Source organism: Rhea americana, unplaced genomic scaffold, assembly GCF_003343005.1.
Source record: "Rhea americana isolate MKP2758 unplaced genomic scaffold, rheAme1 scaffold_48, whole genome shotgun sequence".
NCBI lineage: Eukaryota > Metazoa > Chordata > Aves > Rheiformes > Rheidae > Rhea > Rhea americana.
The window spans coordinates 5,636,581-5,663,436 of record NW_028186623.1 but is presented as its reverse complement, the minus strand read 5'-3'; the positions used below and the strand labels follow the sequence as shown (position 1 = coordinate 5,663,436).

The 26,856-nt window shown below is 43.1% G+C and overlaps 1 protein-coding gene across 1 annotated transcript in view; it reads right to left on the bottom strand.

Moving 5' to 3' along the window:
* Positions 1-14,917: 14,917 nt before the first annotated feature.
* LOC146589182 (uncharacterized) overlaps positions 14,918-26,856 on the bottom strand; it is a 13,193-nt gene continuing 1,254 nt past the window's right edge. The window contains exons 2-6 of the mRNA XM_085316890.1: positions 21,225-25,728; positions 20,394-20,630; positions 19,248-19,404; positions 17,944-18,073; positions 14,918-16,644 (exon numbers count right to left, since the gene is read on the bottom strand). Coding sequence (XP_085173016.1) covers positions 16,493-16,644; positions 17,944-18,073; positions 19,248-19,404; positions 20,394-20,630; positions 21,225-25,728 — 5,180 coding nt within the window. The 3' untranslated portion in view covers positions 14,918-16,492. The remainder of the gene's footprint in view (positions 16,645-17,943; positions 18,074-19,247; positions 19,405-20,393; positions 20,631-21,224; positions 25,729-26,856) is intronic.

Here is a 26,856-nt window from a genome sequence, read left to right as displayed (position 1 = left end):
TCAAGACAGAGGTTCAGCCACTGCTTTCATTCAGGCATCATTTGTTTAGCTGACCTGTAAAAGTTGGGGGAAAAAATACAGATGAGTCAACAGCCTGTTATGAGTTTGGTTGGCAAAARTGAACCGTTGTGTGGAATATACAAACTTACAATCTGTCTGCATAGAGAATATAAATACAAGCTCTCAGAGTGATATGTTGTTGCAGACAATTTGTCTGATAAGTATGATATTTTTAGCACTACATTTTATGTAGCAATGAATATGCCCCAAAAACTTAATCATGGACTTCACTTTGCTAAACACACCTGAAGTGACAGTTCATATCAGTGGGAGTATTTCAATCGTCCATCTCTATCCTGTGTGACCACAGAGCAACTCCAGCCACTCATGCCATCCAGCAGAACATCCCCAGCAGACATCCCCAGGAAAACAAGTCATMTGTCCATCTTCTGTGACATTTGAGTAAGTCCTATGGTTTCAGACTAGGCCTCACAGATTAGTGGATAGGTTTCTTCTGCACATCTAGCCAAAAATTAAAATAGTTCTCACAACTCCCTTCTTTCTGAGGATAACAGACTGTTTCATAAATAGTTTTTGACTCATAAATAACAGCATTCTTCACCACAGAAAGAGTGATGACAGCAGACTAAATATAACTAAGGTATAATGAATAATTAACAGATCTAGAAATGAGCTTAAAGAGACTTAAGAARCAGCAAAGCAAAACTCAGGGTAATTGCCTTTTAAATGAGGAAAAACTTCATTCTACATACCCAAGCTGCCATGCGGGGCCCATGAAAAAGGAGGATCATGAAAACAGATGAGGAYATCAAACCAAGCTTAGCATTGCTTCCTTGCTGCATGCAATCAGCTGTAACCATAGCTTTGATGAGACTGTAAAGATTATGTCACCTAAATCTCAGCTGCAGAATTTCATGTCAGACTTACTAAAGGGAAGCAGGCAAAGAGGTTTTGCAATTGCTGTACTTTACAAGCTATCTGATTCTTAACYAAACTGTTACAGAGATATCAATGCACTGCTAAAAGAGTTTGTAACACGTACTAAAAACTTGAGCTTTTGTATGTTACTAGCAAGACCTATAATAATAAATCAAAACAGAAACTGTATGCAAAAAGCTGATTAAAAGAGGCCCTGTAGGATGAGTGATTATGGAATTCAGCTGCCCTCACTTCACTGCTCCCCAACTCCAAACCAGGCATTCCTGGAGCCCCTTGCACTTACATGGAAGGAACAAGCACCTCCCTTATGGAAACTCTTTGACACAGAACAGACGATGTAAATTGGCTTCTCAAGGTTCACTGACCTGCCTCAGACATAGGACACTCATCTGCTCAAACTCTAAGAAAGCCAGAGCCCTTCCATGGCACGGCAGGGGATGAGAAAGCTTCCTGTCTAACCCAGCAATCACTGGTGAGAGGCAGCTATGAAACTCTGACTCTGCAGCAACACGCTGAGGGTTCATGCTTTCAGCTTCAGAAGTGACTGCCTGCATTAGTCCTCTGCCAAGTGAAGGCCGTTATACTTGGCCACAGGAACAGCTCTGACCTGATTCAGCGCCAGCAGATAARAACTTCCCAAAGCTAGAACATGTGCATGTCCTGTTCAAACAAAACTGCTGCAGTGTTTCCTTCTGTTCATAACCCTGACGGCAGCCCCGCTGAAAGAAAAGGAAAGAAAAGAAAAGGCTGGTGCTCTGGACTTTTAATAGTGACCACTCCATATGGAAAAAGAACCTGTAGAAGACAAATATCCTCACCGCTTCCTATCTCTGTGGTTTAACTGCTATGTAAATCACTTTCAGTTTTGCGCAGACCAAATGTAAAGAGCTACAAACTCCATGTGTTGGGAGAAAATCAGTTCATAACTGAAGACTTTGTAACTGCATCAAACATTGTTTATATTTATACTGTTATTTATATTTAATAACACAATCACGGAACTGATTTTCTTCTACAGACCACAAGAAAAAGCAAGAAACTCCAAAATTACCATAGCAAAGATGCTTATCTCATCTCCAAATAATAATGGCAACCTAGAAGTCAGCAAAGATGACAATCTCTGTGCAGATCTCGTGAGCATGAGCTCTATCAAACCACATGCTGGGAAATTTGCAGACTATAGAGGAAAATGCAGGAGCTGCAAATACAGTGCAGTGAGACAGGTTATGAACAGTTTTGAGATTCCGTACCTAAAGAAATGAACAGTCACTGTTAGCCTAAATAAAATATTCCTGTATATCTCTTCCAGAATTCCTCCCTCCCTTTGGACTGCTTTAGTCTTGAATGAAAGTGACCTTAATTTGAGCTAATTCTTCTAGCCGACTAGAAAAAAATAGGTAGAGTTGCAAAAGAGCTGTTATGGTTCCTTAAAGAGACTTGTAGTGTAATGGCATGAGAATGACTTCAGTCAGAGCAGGGCAAAGTGAAAGTCTGGTTTGATGCGGATAGAAACATGGTGTCATGTGCTCTGGCTAGTAGGTCAGAAATACACTTATGTGCCCATGTCTGATCTGGATTAAATCTATTGCATCAGATAATTCAATGGCACATAGATCTGGTATTAAAGAGCTGGAACTACTGCTTCTTCATCCCTCTGGGCTATGGGGTGGGTTCACCCTCAGGGAATAGCACAGATGATGATCCAGAATGAAAAATCCAAAAGCAAAATTGATGAGTTTGGAAATGGGCTACTTGTTTTAGCCAACAAGTAGGTTGGCTAAAAGCAGAGACTTTGGGAAATACACTTCTGCCTTTGTAGCTCTGTACACCCCCTTTGCACTCTGTTTTGCTATAAATGACAGCACACGTGCTGAACAGAGAATGAGCTCCTGCAGCATGTATGAAGGCTGGAGTCTATAAATGAGAAAGTTACAGCAAGTTAACCTGGGGATGTAGATTTATGACTGAATTAGTGTGGCTTGGCAATTTACTGTGCTACGATAATTGAGTTTGTACATGTTCTCAAGCAGTGGCAGTTGTACAGTACAATGCTCTAGGTTATATTCTTTCATTATGTTTACATTAACATGCTTACCTTGCACTTGTTATGCATTAAGAGCATGCAGAGAGTGACATACTGTGGTTCAGTTAATGCATGGTAACCTGTTTAGCCACGGAGACATGTATGCCTGAACCCACCAATCCAAGGAAATGTTCATGTCTAGAGGGTAGTTCTCAGGGCATCTGGTAACAAACGTCTCTGATTGCCTTTCTGAAAAGCAAGCTCAGTACATTACTTCAAAGATGAAACCAGAACCACTCAAGGAGATTAGAGAGAATTAAATATAAAGAACTGGAATTTGATCCAGAGATAATAGTAAAAGGGAAAATGCTAGTAAATTTTATGCTCTTGTTAATTAACAAAAAGTTTTACATGAAGCAGTCTGATTTTGATTAGCTCAAATGAGACTCTTTTGCCCCCAGCCAATCCAGAAGAAAGGGTTTCTCAATAGAGCAGAGTGATTGGAAATTGATATTTAAAACCAAAAGTCCTGGTGTTAAGCTATTACCCCAAAGAACACAATCAGTGTACCTCCACCAAGTGGATATTGGCACTGCAGCAGAGGCATCCCTGTCCATGGTGAGACCATTCAGATACTTCCTTGTGCTGGAGATGACAGCAGAGGCCCCAGAAAGTACATTCAGTGATTGAGGTGTTGACCGTATGGGTGTGTATATGTGCACAAGCATGCTGGACAGTTTATTTCATAATCAAAAGCTATATTTTTACTAAAAAAACTTGCCTTCCGGCAAGTCCCTTCAACCTCTCCAGCTATGTGTTTCTCCAAAGTCTCAAATACACACTTCTATTTCAGTCAGAAGAAAGTGGATTTGAAATTTTCATCTCTGTCTGCAAAAATAGTTGGCCTGAGCTATGCCATAGAAGGGGAAACGCACCATGCTTGTACAGCACTCAGTGTAATGGAGCCCTTGCCGCAGCACAACCAGCTAATGGTTGTACAAGGATACAAAGGCTTTTGCTTGTTTCTTTCAGGACACTTAGCATTTAAAAGACTGACAGTGGAAGAAACAGACAACCCTAGTCTGAACAAAAATGCACAAAATCCCAAATCTCTGATTGTCTAGAACTTCTGAGGAGATTAATTCTTCAAAATAGAAAGTTTTCAAGTGCACTCAGATATGTAAGTTTTCATCACTTGTCAATGAAATGCCAGTAAGTGCCACGAAGAGAAGTGCTGCAGCGACAAAGTATGTCGAAATTCCCTGTCTGGTTGGAGTTTTGACTGCAAAAAGGCAAAATCCTCTTCTCCCTGGCTGGCAGGTGCTGTGAGCAAAAGAAAATTACTGAGAAAGGGAGCTGCAAGTCCTCAATTAAGAGCTGGAGCACCGAGCTCCCTATTAATGGGGAGGGCTCTTTGCAGAGAACCCCTCGGGAGGGCCGAAGGGGCAGTCTGAGCATTTACAGTGCCTGTGAGGCTAGTCTGGGTGYGTGTGTGCAGCACCAGGGCATCAGCTGGCAGGGAGGGCTGGGATGTGCTGAGAAAAGGAGGGAGGAATGGATGCATGCACGAGTCCCACCTGAGGGACAGCTGGCTGGCACAGGGATGAATTTTAGCAGTGACTAACRATTCCTGAACACAAAGCACACAAGACTTCTGCTATTAGAAATGGGAAAACATGACTTCCCCTTCCCAGTGTGTAGGAAAGAGCAGCCACAGACTCCTAGGCAAATAGTCTGCCTAATTGTAGTCTAGTCTAATCCACTTGCCTGAACTCCCCGCGTGCTCCGTACGCCCTGCACATCACCCAGCATCCTCCACACTCTCGCCCTTCTCTGATCTTATTCGCTAATTCTCTCACGAAGGCTGTCTTAACCACTGGCAGCACATGCACACACACATTACACACACTGCTTCAAACTGTTTAGTCTCTGCTGATAACTAAAGATGCGAATCTTTTAACATGGAGACTGTAAAGAGAAAAATGAGCTGAAATATTTTCAGTAACTGCTCATTTGGGAGTCATTTCCCTTGTCAAATTCTCTATGAGCTTTAGGGCAGAAAAATCCCAGAAAAAGCTTTGTCTTCTACTCACATGATCTAAAAAAAGCAGATTTCCTCCTGAAATTATAGTGCAGCCCCACTATTCAAGRAACTAATACTAGCTATTTAGTCTTTGCTACCTATACTGATACATCTGGAGCACAGCTCACTTGACATCAAGGGGTTGGGGGGCAGGTTTAGCTCAGCTGGTTAGAGCATGGTGCTGTTCAAACAGCAGATGCGACAATCTTAAGCCTCTGTTTTGTTCACTAGGTTTAAGGCTGCATTTTCTCCCAGCCTAGATCAATGACACCTAACAGAAGCAATAAATCAATTGCACTCGGCTGCCGTGGCCCATGAAATCTGATTGGAACTGAAAGAATTATTGCAATTACCATAGTCCGTGCTGATGGGCCACAAGAGCCAGCACTCTGGCACGTGCACCCGTCCACAGGCCAGGCTCAGAGTAAGACTGCTGAAACTAACACCCAGACTAATGAATCGTAGCAAGCTTCAGTCCCTCCGTCACCTCCRGTGCTCAGAGACAAGTATCTGGTAGCTGAATGCCAGTGCTGAAAATGAAGCTGCAGCAGGAGTGGCAGAGACCAAATTAATCTTGCCTACAGACAGTTTAATTCTCAGCACTGCGGTGATCATTCTCCAGACATTTGAGAGGGCTTTGGACATCCATTAAGRGCATAGTTTGAAGGAACCAGAACCATTCTTCCCTGTTACATAGTTCATTTGAGTGTTTGKCTGTAAAGGAACTGGTGCCAGTGTTAGTTATTGTCTGTTCACRTCAGTCTCACAAATTGAGTGCCCTGTCTCTAGATTGTCATTCTCTCCTCTTGAGGCTCAGACTAGCCTTATCCAAAAGCACCAAATCTCATCATGGCACAGAAGTGTCTTCAAAACAACAACTTCTTGAAAAATTTTGGGCATGAAKAAATATAATTATCAGCATTATTTTTAATGTCTCTATATTATTGCTGCTCCTGTAAATGGAACTACAATAGTGATAGTCCAGGAACTTGACTTGAGGGTGGCTTGCAAATATTTGTAGAGCTAATGACCTATGTAAATAAATGCTACTTCAGCTGTGAATGGCCTTCTCCTTGCCCCAAAGCAGTGTCATCACAATACAGAGCTATTCTAGAGGAAAAGGCAAGACAAATTCCTGCACTCTGCTTTTGATGTTATTGTCTGCCTGGGTGTGACTGCCTRCTCCCTCCTCCTGCTGCTACGTGCTCTCTTCCCTACATTCCCAATCTTCYCCTCCCACCCCCAGCCCACTTACCTAGAGAGATCATAAGCAGCACCTGGRCAAGRGCTAACTGAGCATGCACCAATAAGTATGCAAATATGACTATGAGTCAACCATCTTGCCCCATAAATAGCAGGAGGCAGGCCAAGGCCCACCAAACTGCTGCATGACAGCTGGCTGCACTGTGGGCTCTCCCCTTGAGCAGGGATGCCTGTCAAGGTTACTCCTCAATGYCAAGAGATTCTTCACCTGCAACAGATCCTCAGTAAGTAACTAACAGCATGCTAAAACTTTGCAGTCTTAGCTAAGTCACATCTCTGATTGGTTGTGCACATAAATTTTACACAAAAACTGTTGACCAAGTCTGGGACTGTGACTGGATCCAGCTGCACTCAGACTCCTCTGAGAAGGAGTGTATGGATATGTTTATCCAATTAGGCTTGTGAAATGCCAGTTTAACCCTGTTCTCCTTCACCAATATGAAATGTCTTGATTGAGCACCTTGTTAACATATACACAATCTTCAAAGCAGTTCCCAGRAACCCAAGAATCTCAGTGGGCTTCTGGTGACTTCCACCTTTCCTATTTTCTTTTTTTATTGGTAGTTGTCATTTTTCCCTCTTCTTTTTTTGTTTGTTTTGTTTTAAATATCTCAGTGGGTTCATATCCTGCGATATTTTGCTGCATTTGCTGGAGTCGCTGGGAGATGAGCCATAAACAGAACACAACTGTGTTCAGTCAAAGGGAACAACATATTGGCCAGCAAATAGACAGACCCACTCAGCTCTCCTGGGACATATCTTCCCACATGTTAGAYGACAAATACTTCATCAAAATAAAAGCCTTTTGGCAGACTTGAGTCTTTTACAAAAAGACAAATTAATTCCCTGTACCTCTTGAACATATTTTTCTGCTTGGAGCAGACAGATCAGTTTGTCCAAAGAATAGCAATGACTTTTACAGTGATAAAAAACGCTCCACTGCTTACTGAGAAGTAAGCTTCTGCTGAAGAGCAGTAAGACTCCCAAGGAATGAGGCCAGATACACCCCAAACTTAACAAATTCTATCTAAACTAAGTTCTGACAATATCCCTAATGTTTCTCCTTTTGTACCACAGGATTAACAAGAAGAAAAAAAGCTCATCCTTTATTACGGCTAATTACTGTACCTCTTTATTGCTGACCCTGGCCTAATCTTCCTCTCTACAATTGCTCCACAGAGACATGAGATCTTTAATGTGATAATTTCTAACTAGCAAGGTTTGTTGTTGATTCAGAGACTCAATTACCACATATCTCCAGGATGGAGCATTAAGTCATGTTCTGTGGGGGCTGGTTGAGCTTTCTGTCCATTGGATGGTTTTGATCTTCTTCATTTTGTATTTTTCAAGTTAGTTTTTTTTTTAAACAGAAATGAAGCAATTATTAAATAAAGAGGAGTTCATTATGGCTGCACATTAGTTATGTGATGTGCAAAGTGCCTCTGTTAACTAAATTGCACTCATGCAGCTCGATATATCACAATTGGATATTTGTGTTAGAGAAAGATTGCAGGCAACTGAGCAAAGAAACCCTGCRACACTTATTCCAGGAGTTCACACTAGTCACCTTTAGTAAGTGGCATTAGACAGAAGAAAGTTGTAATGAAATCAGAGATAAGCTCTTTACATTGATCACCAATGGAAACTGGTTTACTTAAGCTGAGCATACACGCAGAGTTTGTTAAATGCCTGCACAATGGCAGATTTAGGAGCTAAAAGCCCAGCTGATAACCCATATCTCAGTGAGAAAACCTGTTAGACTCGCTTAACAAAGACAGGCCACTATATCACCTTCTTGCAAAAAGCACAGCAGTTTATTAAATGCAGCAGTGCTCATGAGTGACTCATAAAAGCACCAGTCTTGYCTTTGAAGCATCACTACTTTGCACAGCTTGCAGCCACCCTGGAGCCTGGTCATCCTAAACACTAGGCAGCTTGTGCTAGAGAACAGATTTAGGGCCCAGCAATTCTTAATCCCTGAGGTAACCTACACTGCTCATTACAGCAGGGATATAAACCTCTCTTCCTGGGTCTTGTCTAGGTACAAAGGAATCTTCCCAAGGCCAGRGAGAGTACAAGGAGCAGAAGGCTGAATTTCCAAACTGAGAGTCTGAACCATGACATCTCCCCTCCAAACTGCCTCCGTGCTGCTGAATTTAGGCCTTTCCAGGTCTATAGCTATGCAAAGTATTTTCAAGCCTTAACAATGATTACTTTTTCCCAGGAGGAGAGAAAGAGGGATTGTAACTAGGCCAGCAGCAAATTACAGAAGAGAAGAGTTTCATGCTGTGCTCTAAGCCAGAATAAAGGAAGTAGCAGCTGATGAAAGAATCAAAAGATGTTAAACTTGCTGGGGATGAAATGCCTGGTAGGAGAAAACAGCAAGAGCTCCTTGATATCCAGTCAGGCACTTTCTTCCATTACTTTAATGGAAGTTTGCTCATGTCTGCATGCAATGATAGAACTGGGTGGGGAGCTGCTTTTAGAAACAATATGTAATTCGATTTCAAAAGAAGAGGCTGAAAATACTCCCTAAAGCTGGGAGTAGCATAGATAAGTGCTGTGCAGTCTGGAAAGAGAACAGACAGTGCAGGGGCAGGTGGATTGAAAYGGCCTGTGCTGCGCTCAGGCTGTCTCACCTGCCACGGGAACATCTGCCACCCCCGAGAGCTGCTCCCTCCAGCCAGCCTGGCCTTGATGCACACAGCACTTGACAATTTTCTTCAAGAAGGCTTTCAGGAAGGTCTGTTCTTGGGAACCACCACCCCTCTCTGATACTGCCACTTCCCTTACACGCTCTGGCCCTGGGACCCAATCTGCAGTACCGCTGCACTCTCCTCTCCCCGTTAGCACAGCTCTAATGATGCCTCTCAAGCCTGCCCTGCTGCTCTAGCTCTTCCTTCCTAACAGAAGTGATTTGGTCAGCCCTAGCCACATGTTTCTTCCCAGGGTTTCAGCAAGCAGGGACAACTGATTGCAGGGCATCTGCAACCTTCAACCTGATTTTAGGATGTTGTAGGCTATGTTCAGAGCTATCCCTGACATTCAAGGTTGGAGGCAATCCTTGCAGTTCACTCAAGTGTTACAGAATAAAGATTGCTAATGCTAGCAAGAGAAAAACATCTTGTGCTGGAGAAGCATTCACACGTGCCTTCCGAAACAAGGGCAGTGGCAAAGCAAGGAACACTACGCTGTATTTTTCCAAGCAACTCTGGATACCTTAAATACATACAAGTTTCATGAGGCCTAGGGCTCAATAAGCTGGGTCCTTTTAAAGAGTCTAAAGAGAGCACTCAAGAAATGAGCTGTTTAGAAGACTTATGTCCTGTTACTGCTTCCTTCAAAAGATACAGTTGACGTGTGCTGCCTTGGCTGTCAACTTTGGCAGCTCTTGGTTAAGAACATGATATAATCATCAGTATATTTATCAGCAGGGACAAAAGACTAAAATGTATTTGAATAAGGTAAAAGGGGGATRGAGACCTATGATTAATTTTATAAATAACAAGTGGCAAGTTGCACAGTCACAAAGCGGGGGCTGGAATGCACTTTTCCAGAGTTTGTAAAGACTCATTTAATTTCTATAGAAACTGAGCAGCAAACAGGTAATTTTCTCTGTAAATTGCTTCTACCACCTCAGTAATGCTCTGCAAGAGGAATATATTTCTCTTGTGTCTTCTTAATCCCCTGTTATTTTCATTATAAATTATAAATTATAAATTCCTCCTGAATTATGTGGCAAATAGATTTTTTTTCCCTGTGTAAATACTTCACGTGATATTAAGCAGTGGAGATGTTCACTTTCCCCAGCTGAATCAATACAACAGAAGTTGAGAGAAAGATGTCTGAAGTATGCCATCCAGCCAGTCCTCTCTCCCCTGCTGGATAATGCCCACAGCTGCCAGTTTGCAGAACATCTGAAGATAGATTATCTCTGAACAAATCTGTCATATGAAAGCAGCTTTAGGACCACAGCTTCAAATGGAGAGATCTGCACAGCAGCAGTGAACCAGAAAAAAAAATTACTCTTTGTTATGAAATGGGCATTTGAGGATCCTCCCTAGACTGGAGCACAGCTGAACACCACTTCCTTGTGCTAGCTTTTTCTTTCTGCTGGCCATAATTGCAAGATGTTATTATTCCAGGGAGGACTCTTCTGACTGTCCTCTTTGTTTTACTCAGGACTAGTTACCAAGCAACACATACTGTACAATCAGTGTTCCAACAGGACTAAAACCGAGTAGTGGACTTTTGTTTTGTTTTCAATATTCGCAAATTTTAAAGAGAAGGCTTATTCTACACTAATTCTGTACTCCTGGGCATCCTGTCTGTTTCAAGTAAGTAGCTGACATTATTGTAGTGCATAAAATTATTCAGATCATGAGATAGCTTGTATAACTCTGGACACAAGATGTATATTGTTATTATTAAAACTTATGTTACCATGCTAAAATCCTCAAACAGGATCTAGACTGCTGTATGCGAMAAATAAATCCATGCCTGCCCCCAAATTTTCTGTCTAAACAAAGTAAAGGTTGAGAACATCTGTCATTATTCCTATCTGACAAGCAGCTGGTAGAGTCAGACACAGTAAAGCCGGAAGTTTTGCAAAATCTCAGGACTTGCAGCTGAGTTGATTTTTGAAGACCTTTACAATCTGCTTTCTGTATTTTAATTGCAGAACTTTCACAGCTGGACATAAATATCAAGCATAAAACCCAAGGTGACACAATCATTTCTGAATAACTTTAATATCTGTCCTTGCTCAGCATTTATGGGAGAATCTGCTAACCTAAAGCTTTCAAATTAAATTGTTGAAAATGGAATGGTATTGTAACATCACTGTTCCTGAGAACAGGAAGAAGTATGCAAGAAAAGAGGTGATATTATCTGACATCAAGGTCAAATATATTTAAAAATAGTAGTGCTGATATAAGAAAAAAAAAAAGTTCTTCAGTCTTCCATATCACATTAACATTTTTCCCAGCTGCTTTTCTATTATTCCCCTCACAAATACTATCACACGCAGGAATACACAGAGACCAGCAAAGAAGTGAACACATAGGGAGCAAACTAAGGGGAAGTGAAGAGGAAGCAAAGCTTTACTGTGATTGATGGACACAGATCATTGTTACTCACACACCAGCTTGCAAGGTCTCCTGCACTCCACTGATCTCTGTTTTTCCTGCTTTACCAGTAAAACCAGGATGCGGATGCATCAGTGTCCACCTTTGAGTGTCATAGCAGAAGTCTTTTCGGTCTAAAGCAGATGCAGATTCTTCCTAAAGGGCAGCAGACCCAACTATGCCAGCCTTGAATCTGACCCTGGCCCTTGCACAAAGGTGTAGATGCTGTTACTTTTCACTGTGCCTCTGCACAGCCCAGCCTGCTGATGAACACAATYGTGAAGCTTTTAATTTCTTTCTCTCTACCACTCAGTGAAAGCACCAACGGTGATCAGGCACAGAAGAGCTGAGGAAATGTGCATCTAGTGCAAATCAGTCCTTCCTGCCTCACTTTTTCTTTCTCTGCTATTTAGAGATTAAACGGAGTAAAATGAACAGCAGAGGTTCATGCCACAAATCTGGGCCCTTGAGAAGGCAGATTAACAAAAACCCACCCTGGCCTTACTTCAACTACTGTTGAACTAAGGGTTTCTTGTTGCTGATTTTTAAATTTTGTTTTGTTTTAAGGCATTACCACTACAGCAAGACTGATAYTCCTGCTGCCACTCACATCCATCATTTTGCAGAATTTCAAGCATCACTGCTAAGAAAAATAGCTTCAAACTGATGTTGGAGTAAAAATGTCACACCAAGGGAGAGCTATCTGTCTGTGCTTCACAGTTCTTTAATGTTATGCCTCTGACAGCTCAACAACAGCTAAACAGCTTAAGTCTCAGCAAGAGACTTCCAAGCTGTTTGAGTATGAAAAGTATGACATTTTAATTAGAGAAGCTTCCGATTTGCTACAAACAGCCCTCTGTTGGTGACCAGCCGTAAGGAGTGCTGTTTCTATAGCAGTGTATGATGCCAGCAACGGCTGCACTGGTCGGAGTCCTGCTCTGGCACGGGAGCCCCGGGCACCCCTGTGGTCAATGCAGCTGCTGTTAACTGGGCCTGTCCCCAGAGAACGCACCTGGCCTCCTCCCCAGGCAGGAGTCACTGCCAGCACTGGCTTTACTGGTAAAGCAGGAAAAATAGAGATCAGTGGAGTGCAGGAGACCTTGAAAACTGGTGTGCGAATAACAATGATCCTTGTCCAGATGCCAGCAGCATCTTTCACACAAAGATGACGCAAAACAGCTCTCACACCCTAACTTTTCCAGAAGGTCCTTCTGTCTTTGTCTCTCTCTCTCAAACCCAGGTCTGGGGCTTCTCCTGCTCACCGCACCCCAAGAGCCCCCAGTACACATCTGGCAGTCGGGAGGCTAGCTGGGCCACCAAGCTCCCAGCCTCCCCTTTGTACAGAGCATAAGAGAAGRGACGCTCACTGCGCAACATGAACTCTCTGAGCAGCTTTGGTGACCGCTCACTGTGGCTCTACTGCAGTTAAGCAAATTAAAAACGCACTTGCTTCAAAAGGACAATCTATAAGGAAACAAAGTTTAAGTATTTCCAAAGCATTAGAAGTTTTACTATGAAGTAGTCCTCCCAAAATATATGAGTGGATGTTGGCCAGACACCCATTCCCATTTTTGCCATTGCTGATGGCTATCTATGCAAAGCATGCCAGAGTCCAAGAAGGTAACTGTAACATCACTAGGATGTGTGCATAGCTATTGTCTTTTTAAAGTGATTTATGATACACTATAGCTTATAAAAGCAGTTGCATAAGCTGTAAAGGATGGTCTTCTTGCAAATTAAAATAGAAAGAGCACAGCCTCCCAACATTGCATAGTCAGAGGAGTGGTTACCTTTGCACACAGTAGAGGTGCACCTCATTAGAGATAGATTTCTTGCTTCAYGTACTAAATAGGAAAATAAATCACAAAGCATGAGAGATGAGGAGGAAACAAAATTAAATGGACCTAGAAATCATGTAGAGGTGGCCGACGTGCATGCAGACCAAAAGCTAAACAGCATAATGTGAAAATGAGAGGGGATTTCCCAAAGTAAAACACATTGAGGGATAACTACGTGACGCACAAAAGCCACTACGAACTTTCTTAACAACATGCAAAGAAATAAAGATGACAACACAAGCAGAAATGGAACCTGTTAAGACTGTCTTACTAGCTATAATCTTGCCATCTACCTGACATAAGTAATAAAACCACCTTGACTTTGAAACTCATGTCACAGAATCACAGAATCGGTTAAGGTTGGAACGGACCTCTAGAAATCACCTAGTCCAACCTCCCCGCTCAAGCAGGGTCACCTACAGCATGTTAGACAAGATTACATCCTGGCAGATTTTGAATATCTCCAGAGAAAGAGACTCCACCAGCTCTCTGKGCAACTTGTTCCAGTGCCTCTGTCACTCTCGCAGTAAAGAAATTCTTCCTCACATTCAGATAATCAGGCTGCTCTAAATCACACGCCTGTATTTAGTTTATGAGGCCTACTTCAGCTTCCAGGGCTTTTCGTTCTGAGTACGTATTCCTTTCACCCTTGCGTAAGAACTCATGCACATGAGGAAGAACGAGGTAGAATGCCAGCTTACCAGTGGTTTTTCCATACCCTTTGAGTGCCAGAAACTTGGCTTTCCAAAGCAGGAAGCCATGTGAACATCATCTTCCAAGTTTTAGTACCAAATCACCACAGATGGTTCTATTTGACAGCCTGAACTGACAGAGCTGTAAGAGACCAAACAGTTACCTCTCCACACTGGAGTCCAGTAGCAGATACAGAGAGCATTTCACTGCATAAACTGTTCTTCACTTCTTGTGCTTGACTTGGTACATATGCCCAATGCCACTTTAACCCAGTCCTCTTCAAAATCCTCCTTATTAAAAAGACAGTTAAGCTGCTCAGATGCTGATCTAGCTCTGAAGTCAGGCCTGCAAACACAGGCTTGCTGGCTGCCTCCTGCCCAAGTGGTATCAGAGTAGAATTAAGAAGCTCTTCCTACTTCAGATTTGCTTAAAGAGGTGGGGAGTTACCTGAGATGACTCACCTTCCTCACTGCCAAGAGGTGGATTCTCAGAGTCCCTTTCAGTCCTAGATGAGGGAGCTGCATTACTGCATTCCAGGCACCCAGGCCAACTACTGAACAGGGCTTGGCCACGCTGGATGTGGACATCTGGCTACGTTTCCATAAAACCGCCCCTCCCTCTCATACATAGCAGCAGATAGGAAAACGTTAAAGAGCACAAAGTAAAAAACGGTGCAGTGGAGTAACCTTCTTGCAATTGCAGCGTGCTGAAGAAGGGAGCCCTCACCTCAGCTGTGAGTATGCACTAAGTGAAAGCAARGCAGACTGACACTTAAAGGAAAGGTAGGCTTTAAACAGAGAGAAATCCACAGATACTCCTCTGCAGCATAGCCCTTGTGAGCTGGATGAAAAGGCAGGGTGGCAAACACTCCAGGAGGTCAAAGAACAGAGAAGGCCCCAGTACACGTTAAGGGGGGGTCCCACGTGGGGACCATCAGTGCATGAACCTGAGGAAGTATTTAAATAGAAATACAACAAGCGAGGAGAACTAGGATGCTTACTGCAGGGATAAAGCATGTTACTGAATGTCTGCAAGGGGCATCTGAGAAGATGAGAATTTCTAATAGCTGGCCTGGGCAGTTTAACAAGCATCATATCAGCACAGGTATCCAGGACAAGTTACTCATATTCTGCCAGTGTGGCTTATAGTTTCAATTGGACACAATGCCTGACTCCTTGAGAACCACAAAGTGTTCTTTTCTGTGTTCCTAAGATGCTGCTGTACTTCAGATGTGGCTGCATTTTGGTGCCAAAAAGCAGTATGGCTTTTTACAAGATATTCCTTCGGCTGCTAATTTTAACAGAACCTGCTGCATCAGTCTTAGGGACTCTGTTGACAAACCTGTTTTAGGAAAGAGGAGAGCAGTCCTTTGGTTGAAAAACAGGGCAGGGACACAGGAGATCTGAACATGTCCTGGCTACGTAAGAGTCTTGATCCATATGTGCTTTTAATTGTTTTAAACTTTGACTCCTCATCTGCAAAAAGTACCCTATAATGACACTTCCCTGGGCCTGTGCATTTAGGTCATGAACGATTTAGCACAGAGACTATTTTCATTTTACTTAGGTAAATCCATGTCAAATATAATGTGCTACCACTTCCTTTAGCACTACTGAAATGCAGATAATTGCTGTTTCTGAAAGGTTAATTGTCGTTGAATCTTGTCCCAGCATTTTTAGCTGCTTGGCAGACCTGAAGAAATTCTTGGAGGAAAGATGATCCAGAGAGAGGTGCAAGCTATGTTTTTGTTGCATATGACACAAGCTGTTCTGGCAACTGCCCCTCCACTGCCTGCTGTTCTGACAACAGTGGCAAAGAAACTGGGCCTAGGATTTGGGTGTGGCGAGTTCTCTTCTGTGCGCTCTGAAATTCAGACTTGTGGAGAAAACTTCTGAATTTTTAACTTTCATTCACTATTTGGATTTTACCAACAGACAGCTACGGGAAACTTGCTTCCACAGAAAGTGAGAAAACATTACAGTGAGCGAAGCAAAAGGATAAAGGGGACTCGCCATCTTAGACATGAGAAATGCTGATTAGTCGAGTGGTTGGAAGTCTGCAGCTCTCAGACCCTTGTCCACATTAAATAGTAATCTTGGGTTTTGTTATTTTTTCATAGCCATTTGTTCTCCTTAATGTTATGGTTCTACTTTACAATGTTTTATTTTACATTTCTCTTCTGCACTTTGATTTCCTGTCGGGTTTCCCATTTCTGTGAATAGACTGGATGCTGGTGCCTTGCAGACATAGCATTCTAAGTTTTGATCTCCTTTACAGCTGTAGCCCTACTACAGCCCTCTTTCTACTCTGCAGTGTTTGGACTGTCTTCTGCAGAAGGAAAGAAGGGAGAGATGGGCTGAAAGCAGAAATTGGGTCCCTTGATCCATAGGTCAGCAGAAACTCTACAAAAGCAACACAGTGTGCAAAGCAAAATCAACTGCTTTTCTGATCAGTGTAGTAGTGGCGTGCAACCTGCAGGAGATGGCAGCTGCATCTGCCTGATAGTTCACAGGCCTTGGATTTCTCCAAGTGGTGGATAATGAAGGTTTTTAGTGCTCTGTCTGTGATGCAGCCAGAGGCTGAGGAAAACACCACCCAGGACAGCAAAACCAGTAAGGGATCCCAGCAGAATGGGTACCAGCATAGCAGAATCAGGACCTGAAAAGAAAGAAGTGATCAAGCCGTGAACAATATTAAGAGAGGCAGGCCGAGRAAAGAGGAAGTAAAATCACGTTCTTCTTTATACCATGCCAAGCAGGTATGGCTAACTCTTCTTCCATAGAGTAATCTGAATGTGTAGTGTCTTTTCAAACACAGTACCTTCTTTGCTATAAAAGCCCAGCAGTAAATATCATATACATAAATTCATCAGAGACACAAGAAGCTAAGTGATGCTCAGGGATTGTGCCAGTGGATTTAATAAGTCTCATGTTCATATGCCAGATTGAATCTTTCACATTTCTAATAGCTGGTCAGCATGACAAGAGGCAATGGGCAGAAACTGAACCACAGCAAGTTCCACCTGAATGTGAGGAGGAATTTCTTCACTGTGAGAGTGACAGAGCACTGGAACAGAGTTCCAGTTGCCCAGAGAGGTTGTGAAGTTTCTTTCTCCGGAGATAGTCAAGGCCCACCTGGATGCAACCCTGTCTACCATGCTCTAGGTGACCCTGCTGAGCGGGGAGGTTGGACTAGATGATCTCCAGAGTCCCTTCCAACCTTACTGATTCTATGATTCTAATTAACACAAACCAGCTGCTATATTTCACCTATGCACAAAAAGAAGAAAGAAAATGCTCCTGACTAAAGAACAACCTCACCTCCTCATTCTGCTTCTAGTGTTCATAAATGGGAGTGAGATTTTTCTCTAGTTATCTGGAGATGGACTTACCTTGCTGTACCAGGTAATGACCTCTAATTTTGGGGACTCATCCCTAAGCTCAGTACAAGAAATGACAACATTGCTTTTTGATTCTAAAAGCTCCAAAGCTAAAAGGAGGCCTCTATATCATGTCTCATTCTTCCTATCCCATCTTGCTCAGAACTCTGATTCTTGAAGTGAAGAGTTAGCAGATATCTCTCACAATTTGTTTTAATATCACTCCTCATCCTCAGAGAATGTATTTCACCAAAATACTGCAAAAGCTCTTTTCAGCTAGAAGATACTTTTCTTTGTTTTCCCTCCCTTTCTTTATTCTAAAGCCTGACTCCTACAGGGAATAAAGTTGGCTGCATCTCCTGTCTGACAGTGTATGAGATCCGATACTGATTAATCTGCCCATCTGGGATTCAGGAAGGTGAATGCAAACATGAGGAGCCATTTGGATAAAACTTAGCCACATTAGTGTCAAGAAAGCTGTTAGACGTGTACTGGTTTCCTAACAGATAGAAAAGTTGTATGTTGAATAGAGATTGCAGCTTGAGAAGGACAGAGACACAAGAAAATGAGACACTCACCTTCCACAGGTTTATATAGAAACCTGTTTTTCATTCTCAAAATTGGACCAAATGAGATCAGGTTGTGCAGGTTTCCATAGCTGTTCCTATTAGTTGGTGGGGGAAGCATCTCCACACTTTCAAAGCAGTCCTAGGAAAGACATGCAAATAAATAAATAAATAAATAAATAAAATAAACATGTATTGGAGGTGCCTGAACAGGATCTCCTGCATTGGTGACTGTGTGTGTCCACAGCAACCATTGTGTCAGTTGGAGSAGATCTCCTCTGACTCAGTTTTTGCCTAGCTTTGCCATCATTCCAAAAAGCTGATTACCTAATATCTGGACCAGCACACATGCGTGTCTCTATTCCCCCATTACTTTTCTTTGGGGATTAGCACCTATTGCTACCTTTTTGTATCACTAACATAACATTTACTCATCTTCCAGACTTYTAACAAAGGGATTGACCAGATACAGGATGCTTCTATCTGAGGACTTTGTTATAAGGAGTGGTTGAGTTCTTCCCAAAAGTGTCTGACTGTGGTTATAGGCTTATAATTTGTCTGCACCCTAGAAGTGCTGTTAGAGCAGCCAGGACATATGGAAGATGCAGAAATTCATCCTTCACAAACCTCTCCCCAACTGATTTCTCTAATTCCTGCTGAAGTTCCTTAAAGCCTGAGCCTGAGTGAATGAAATTTCAGAGCCTTTCTGGCTTTAATGGGGGACTGGAGAACCACTCAACCTTTTGTGAATAGATCTGCTACACCCCTATCAAACACTCCTGTACCATTTAAATCTACAGTGTTGCTCATGGCTAAGAAATCAGACACCATGCTAAGTGTTTCACAGAAACACATATCAGCTACCTCATCCCTGAGACCTCCAAGCTTGCAGAAGCCTGAAAAGTCCCATCTCCCAGATCCAAGACAATCCAATTTAGAGACAGATTTGAGCCATTTTGTGTAATTCTGCAATTCAAAAGTTGCTACTTGCTTGTTTATTAGTGTGCTTCTTCAGCTGATTACACCATACAGTGGTAAATAGTTTGTGAAACAGTAAGGTGAAAATAGGGCACTTTGAGCTCTGTAAGCTTAACTGAAAGTAAAAAATTCAGTTGGGGCTTTAGGAGACACACAGCATGCASAAGATTAAGAAAGGACTGTGGAAGCTGGAAGAAAGCAGAACTCCTCAATCTACCATCACAGATCTTTGCTCAATCAATTGTACTTGGTGAAAGCACTCAATTCTTCCAAGAAGTCCTAACTGACAGACATCAGTCACAAGACCAGTGAGAGAGGAGAGGACTCTTTCCACATACCTGTTCACACCCTGTTTTGCCACGCAGACAGACATTAAGTTCACAGTGCAAATAGGCCACTGAGTGATTCAGCATCTGGAACAGCTGGACAGTGAAGCTAGCATCTTTGGACTGGCTGCTCTGCAGTAACTGGATGTGTCTGCATTCAGATGGCAACCTGGCAAGGACAAAAAGGAAAATAGTTTCAACTTCCAGCACTCCTCTGAGATTCTGTCAGGAAAGATGGAGTCTGTTGGCACAGTTATACACAAGTTCTAAGCCAAGCATCTGTGTCTACACAGTCAGACAGACAAAAATCCACAAAATCACAATGTTTCAGGCTAGACATGTCACAGCTGTAGAGGCCAAAGTCCCAGAGCAGCAGAATTTTTTATGGAAAGTTGATTTTGCTAAAGCCATTAAAGGGACTGATGTAGTGTGGTAATTGTTCCCTGATCCATGACATTGTTGTGGGTGTTTCCTACAGGCCACATGATCAGGAAGAGGAAGATGCTGAGGCCTTCTACAGACAGCTGGAAGTAGCCTCACGACCACAGGCCCTGATTCTCATGAGAGACTTCAATTACCCTGGTATCTGCTGGAAAGACAACACAGCTAGGCACAAACAGTTCAGCAGGCTCTTGCAAAGCACTCATGGTAACTTTTTTGACAGAGGTAGTGGAGGGGCCAACGAGGAGAAGTGTGCTGCTGGGCCTTGTACTAACCAACAAAGGAAGACTGGTTGGAGATGTGAAGGCTGGAAGCAGCCTTGGCTACAGTGACTGTGTTGGACTGTGCCCAACCCAGACAGTTTAGGCAATAACATCCTTGAAACAGTGATGGGGATTGTAGGGAAGAGTGTTGTGCCCAAGATCATGAAGGCTACCTGAGAAGTGCCACTGCTCATTTATAAAAATCAAAAGGTGGAAGAAGTAGAGAGATTTTTTGCCCTGGAGGCCCCAAGTCTTATCAAAGCCTTAATATGGATTACAAGACAGTTAAAGGAGCAGTGCAATCTCAGGTGCATTCTTACTGCTTTTAGCTTAACCTTAACTACAGAGAGATCACAAACTCCTTGTAGCTTTAAAACACAAAGGAAAGCTTTCTCCAAGGATTGAGATAATCCCTATCGCATTTCGAGCACATCTCTGCAACTCCATGTCTGACCTGTGGAACAGACAGCATGTGGCATCTGGTCCCTCTGGCCTGCTCATAGGGGTCACACAGCATGACTGTATTTGTAGCACAGGGTGGCTGCTGTTACTCTGTAGCGTGATTAAAACCAGGTAAGTCTCTTGGGAAGGAAATGGTCCATGGACCTCAGAGCTTGCTTCTGTGGCAGGGCGCAAGCTCATCTGTACAGTGTAGTTACCAGAGCCACAGACATCAGTCACAACTGCATGGCTGAAGGAAAAGAGGAAAGAAAAGGTGAGACCCAGACATTTTCTGCAGCCTGTTAAGAACAAGACAGCATTACAGTCTCTTTCATCAGTTAAGTCAAACAGAAACATGAATTCAATTTACAAATAAGTTGAAACAAACGAACAACATCTAGACCTTAGCATAATTGAACTCCCATGACTAGAAACATCTCTTGCCTCTCTGCACTGTCAAATCATTTGAGCTGAGGGAAGCCCAGAAATATTTTACTGAGTGAGAGTATCTGTTTCCTTTGCTAGCACATTTACTTAGCTCTATTAAATGCTGCCACTTACAAAATTGCGTATAGAATTTGTGTGGGGGACAGTCACAGAATAGGAAACTACTAAGGAGAAAAGAAAAAAAAAAGGCCTGAAGAGCAGTATTAGGATCTGAAATGCAGAAAGGCCCATCTTTTATATATGATGTCAATCTAGAAGGAAATAAGAGTTTTTAAAACCACAGTACAGCTTTCCTAAGTTACTGAGCCCATGGAGCAATCTGGATATTGCCTCCCCTCCACCCTSCCTTAAATCATGTAGCATAAAGATGTAGCAGCAACTCCACTGAGATAATTACCCATTCAGAAGGACATCATCTGACTGCAAAACACTTCTCTGGCGTGATTCACTCAGCAGTGGGCTGGACTGAGAATCCAGCAGTGTCAGGATGGTTACCAAGCCATCTGCTTCTTCAGTCACTTCATTTGTTTTAAACATTTCCTCTGTTTCTGTGTTCAAGAACAGCTCCTCTGAGCGTCTAGTGTTCATAACATCCGGCAGAGAATTTCTCTCTGGTGTAAGTGCCATCAGAATCTGAGAATACGAGTGGCTTTCTGGAGTTGGAAGGAACTGGGTTAGATCTGGGGTTAGAAGCATCTTAGCATCATTGACAAGTACTGCGTTTAAGGCAGGTGACTGATACGTAACCTTACTTACAAGCCTATTAGCAGAAACTGATTTTGTTGTAGATGACCCAGTGGCCTGCATGACAGTGTCAGGACTTGAATGACCAGGTTCATGTTCAGCGTTATCCTCCAATACTATTTTCTCCAAAGGGTGACTTTGTAGACTTGCCGATGCCTGATGTGATGAAAACACAGGTGCCTGAATGGGCAGCTGGCCAGTTGCTGCTGAATATTCCTCTTTCACTAACATGCTGTTGCTCTTCCCTATTGATGGTGAGAGCACATTTGCTTTGTTCAACCTGGCAACCATAGGCAGTGTCACGTATGGATCAGGTCTGATAGCTGATGTTGGCAGGAGATAGGCTTTTTTGTTTGTAAGTGAAGCAGTCTTAGCTGCAAAAGGAAAAGTCATTGCTGAGAGAGACTGTGATGTGCTTTGTGTTAATTTAGGCTCTCTCTCAAAGGCAGCAGATCCTGCAGACACAGATGGCTGTACTAGAGTTAAAGCAATCTTATTGCCAAGAACTGCTGAGGGGAGTCTCTGTGTCCTTGTGTCAAACATGGCTGGCAGAGACATGCTTGTTCCCAAGAGCGTACTAGTTCCTATTTTTCTTGCATTTATGCTTATTTCAGTTGGTTTTGCATTTCCACCCATGTTGGCCAGTGAGAACAATTTAGTAGGTGTTAGACTAGTTCGCTTATATTTCAGGGCTGATGGCAGGGGAGCATCTGTCAAAACAGATGAAGCTAGGCTTGCATATATCCTTGTATGGGTAATTGTAGCCAGCAGTTTCCCAGAAACAGCTGTTTTCATTTGGAYTTTGGTTGAAAATGGGTCATGTATGGGTGCTACTGTTGGTCTCTCTGTCACCATAAAGGACTTAGGCACAATAGGAGTAAATGCTAAACGTCTAGTAAGATGAGGTTTTATAGAAGTAGTGAGTGTTTGTACCACTGTAGCATGTGCAGTGATTCCTCCTGAATGAGCACTGCTTCCTGCTGCTGAATCCTTAAGGTTGTTCCCAGCTGGAAGTGCTGAGAAAGCTGGCAGTGTGCTGGGCACAAACTGTACTTGTGCTGGCCGCCTCTGAAGTGATGCCACGCTTGAGACACTTTGTGAAGTGGACTGCAAAGGCATGATGTTTGTGGACATCTTCAATGGCTGTTGTACGGTTCCAGCTGAGCGCAAGTTCAAACACTCTGTACATCGTGTATTGATGGAAGATGTGGTCACTAGGCCTTGGTGAAGGCTGGTTGTTTGCAGCATTAGTTTCATGCTGTGCTGAAGCTGATTCACAGTCCTTCTCACAGTAAATAGAGGCTGAGTTGGTGTTTCAGAAGCAGGGAGTCCCTTTGCTAACAGTAAAGAAGTTACAGAAGAGGAGCTTGGTTTTTCAGCTGTGAAAAATACTTTTGGGGAGACAGAAGGGCTAAGCTGCGTAGACAACACTAGCGGTGGCACAGTAGAGGTGAGAGCCTCTGCAAACACTCCATTGAGTAAAAGGGTATCAGTGTCTTCGCTGTCTCGGGAATAGGGAACAGATAACTGAATCCCTTCAGGCAGACTGTATGGATGGACGGCCTGCACTGCACTGCTAATCCTTGTCAGTGGATATAGCAAGTGATCTGATGCTGAAGTCACACCTTGAAATAAACTAGTGGTGGCTGTAGAATTAGTATTAACCAGCATCGGCCGAGAACTTACTTTCATTTTCTCTACTGATTGGTTAGAAATAGCGAAGAGAGTAGTTTCAGGCCACAAAGGCTTACTAGTGGAATAAGAGGACCTAGTTTTTACTGAAATATCGTGGCTGCTTTCAGGTGTAATCAAATTCCGAACTTGTTTGTTAGTGAAAGACAAAGCAGTTTTGTGCTCATCTTCACCTTTAGGAGAGTGCAATACCTGGAACCCTGGTCTCTCAGTGGGAAAAAGGATAAATACAGGTTTAACCAGAATTAAGCTAGAAGGACTCAGATTTCGCAAGTTGGCAAGATCTACTGCTGAAGAACTGGATGCTGTCAACATTTGTTGAATGGAAACCAGAGTCCCAATGCTAGTRTTTGGGAATCCTGTAGGCAGAGAGGAGTCTTGCATGGGTTGCAAGCACATTGTGCCATTAGTGTTTCTAAGCAGAAAAGACAAGTACTGAGACGATGGTAGGACTGTAAGTTGATCAACTCTAAAGTCACTGAGGTTTTTGGTAGCTACATCATCCAACATACCAAACTGCTGAACTACTGCTTTTATCAGATGTGCCAGGATCTCATGAGCACCATCAGGCAGCACTGGTTCAGGATGTGCTGTTGAGTTGAGTTGCCTTCCTTGTGCACGGAACAAGGCTAGTTTTGGAGGAAAAGATTCCAAGCTGACAGGTTGCTGGTTCCAGGACACTGAAGGGGCAAAGCCAGGAAGAACTTCTTTCTGGTTCTTGTTGTCATACAATACAGGGGGACTAGTGGTTGTGCTGGCTTGTGGACTCAGCTTAGGAGAACCAGCCTTATCTATCTGATGTGGGAGACTTATCTTTCCCTTGGAGTCTTTCACTGTGCTCATCTGCAGCTTCATAGGAAAGGTTTCCTGAGATCCAAGGTGGGCAGAAATGGCTTGAATTGGAAACCCAGAACTAGTAGCAGCAGATGAAATCGGTATGYCAAATCGCTTCTCAGCAGAACTGGAGATGCCTCTTAGCTGCAATCCCACATAGACAGGAGCAGATGTAGCTGGTAGCTGATGTCCTGCATGAACAGAAGCAAATGTGCTTAGCGGCTGAAGGCCTACACTCAGAAGAGTAGAAGTACCTGGAAAGAAGGCAGGTGTTACTCCTTGCTCTCTAGTAGTTTGGGAAAATTTTAACTCTGACATCTGTGATTGAATTAATAGGGATGAGCTAGGAGAAGTCTGTGGGCTCCTAGGGGATCCAGCTGTTTCAGGTTTGCTTTTAATTGTCTGATGATTAGCATCACCTTGCAAAACTAGCACTCCACTTTTTGAGCTCCTGCTGGTTTCCTGAGAAATATGCTTAGTACAGGTCAGAGTCTGGAACAAAGAGAGGGACTGTGTTCTATCAGTTGTGCTCCCAGGCCCCTGAGTTGAGGATTGCATTAAGTCATCATGAACTACTGTTTCCAGAGGTATTAATAATGAAGAATGTACATTGCCCTGTGGAAGTGTCTGAAGAGCAGCCAGCTGGCTTGGGGGTTTAGAGTCCTTCACTTCAGCTACTGAGTTTCTGGCTTTACTGTCTGTTGGTTCTTCCTTCAGAGATAAAGTAGGAGAAAACTGGACAGCAGTTGATTGCATCATTCTGGAATAGACTGCATCAAGGTTCCCTGAGGCTGGCTTTTGGAAGAATGCAGAAGTTTCAACTCTAGCATCCACCATCTGAGTCTTCTTCAGCGATGCAGGACTCACACCAGCTTTAGTATCAGGCTGGGCTTCTGGATTTGTGTCTTTTGGCCTTTTGCTGGTGGGAGGTGTTAATGTTGGTAACCAATCCACCCTAGCACTTTCGAGAGCCATTTTAACTCTGGTGGGAAAGGGAGATCCTATTTCTTTTGAATGCAAATTTACTGCGGAAGTCAAAAGAGATGTTCTAGGATTTGGCATCTCTGTCTGCTTGAGAGCAGGAATGGAAAAGACAGCCGCAAACTCCAGAGAATCTTGATGCGCTCCCCCACTGTGCACAGGCTGGAGCAACCCAGCACCAGCGCTGGCAGGTCTAATACTGGGCTCAGTATTATTGTCCCTTTCTGGTTTTCCTGGTAATGACTTCTTGGGCTGCTCCTGATGGGTGGCAGACTGTAATCCTTGCCTCGAGATAGGGATGTTTGTGCTACTCAAAAGCCTGCTAGGAAACACGTCTCCGCCCTGGAGTTTTAAAGCTGCTGCTTCTTTGTGCAATTGATAAACCCCTCCAGGGTATCTAACCAATCCTTTGGGCACCATAGCTGTTAATTTCACAGCTGTCTCTGTTTGCACAGGAACGATGTCAGCTGTCATTTCATTGGTAGAGTCAACTGCTGGAGCCTGAAAACTAAAGGTCACCTCATCTAAGTTATCTTCTGTAATGGAAAACATTTCACTGGTCACTGGGCTGCTCTCAGCTCTCAGTTGGGCTTCTCCAGAGAGGTTCTGGTCTACCAGTTCACTGACATGATGTTCATTTCTGGAGGCACCTAATGAACAGAAAATAAGCCCTTTGTCTCTTTACTTKTATACAAACTTTTAATAGTTTGGAGCAGCACTTTGCAACAGGTCAGGAGAGGTGGAAACACAAATAGCCACTAGTTCCATTTAGTAGCATACAGAAGGGAGGGCCAGCACCTCTGGCACTGCCATTCTTATGGGCAGCTGCTATAGATCTGAGCTCTAGCTGTTTACATTCAATGTTATGCAAAGGTGACACTTCATACCTGTGCCCTACTGATGCAAAGGATTAACTAGTCAGAAAGAACCCTTTGTCTTCACTGTTCAAAGACACAAATGACAGCCTAAGATGCAGGAGGAATGAAGCCCTAAGGTTGCTCAGGGCCAGGCTGGTGAATGTTATACAGCAAAGCAAGAATGAAATATACATTAAAGAGCTCACTCACCTGGCCCTCCTTAATCACTCCTCCTCTCACAATATCCCAGTGCTATGCTGAGTTTCCTGATTCATGCTGGCTGATCAGGCCACCTGTAATTGTCCTGTTTCCATTGAGTCTTAGAAAGCAGAAAAAACATTGAAAACAACTTTCCCTTTTAAGGGCTAAACCCTAAAATAGATACACCAGGCTTACAAATAATGCAATAGCCTTCTCCTACAGACAGGTCACAACAAGCCTTTGGCTTGAGGAAGCTTGGGATCAGGCTACTTAAGGTTCAGTATCAGTAGAGTATGAAGCTGTTCTGTTTTGCCTAAGTGACACAAAGCAGAACACAGTCACCTCTCCGCTTCTAAATTCTCAAATCTAAAGCAGACACTGTCATTTTAGAGGCAGACTTGTGACTGAAAAGGCTATTGTTTTATGAACAGATTTTATTTTTTTCTCGTTCACATTCACAGGGTCGACATTTGGCATGCTTGCCAAATCATGGCCTAAAATATTAATGTACTTTCCTCCCCGCAAAAATTTAAGCACTTCCCCTTAGGCATTTGCCAGCAAATACAGTTATAGAAAAGCTAAGAGGTGATTTGGATCCTTCAGATGGAACCCCAGGGGCTCATGTCCAAGTATTGTGCCTTTACAGCTTCTCTGTGGTCATTTGATAAACTGGTACTATTTTGGTCAGGTATAAGCAGGCTAAGCTAATATAAAGGGAAG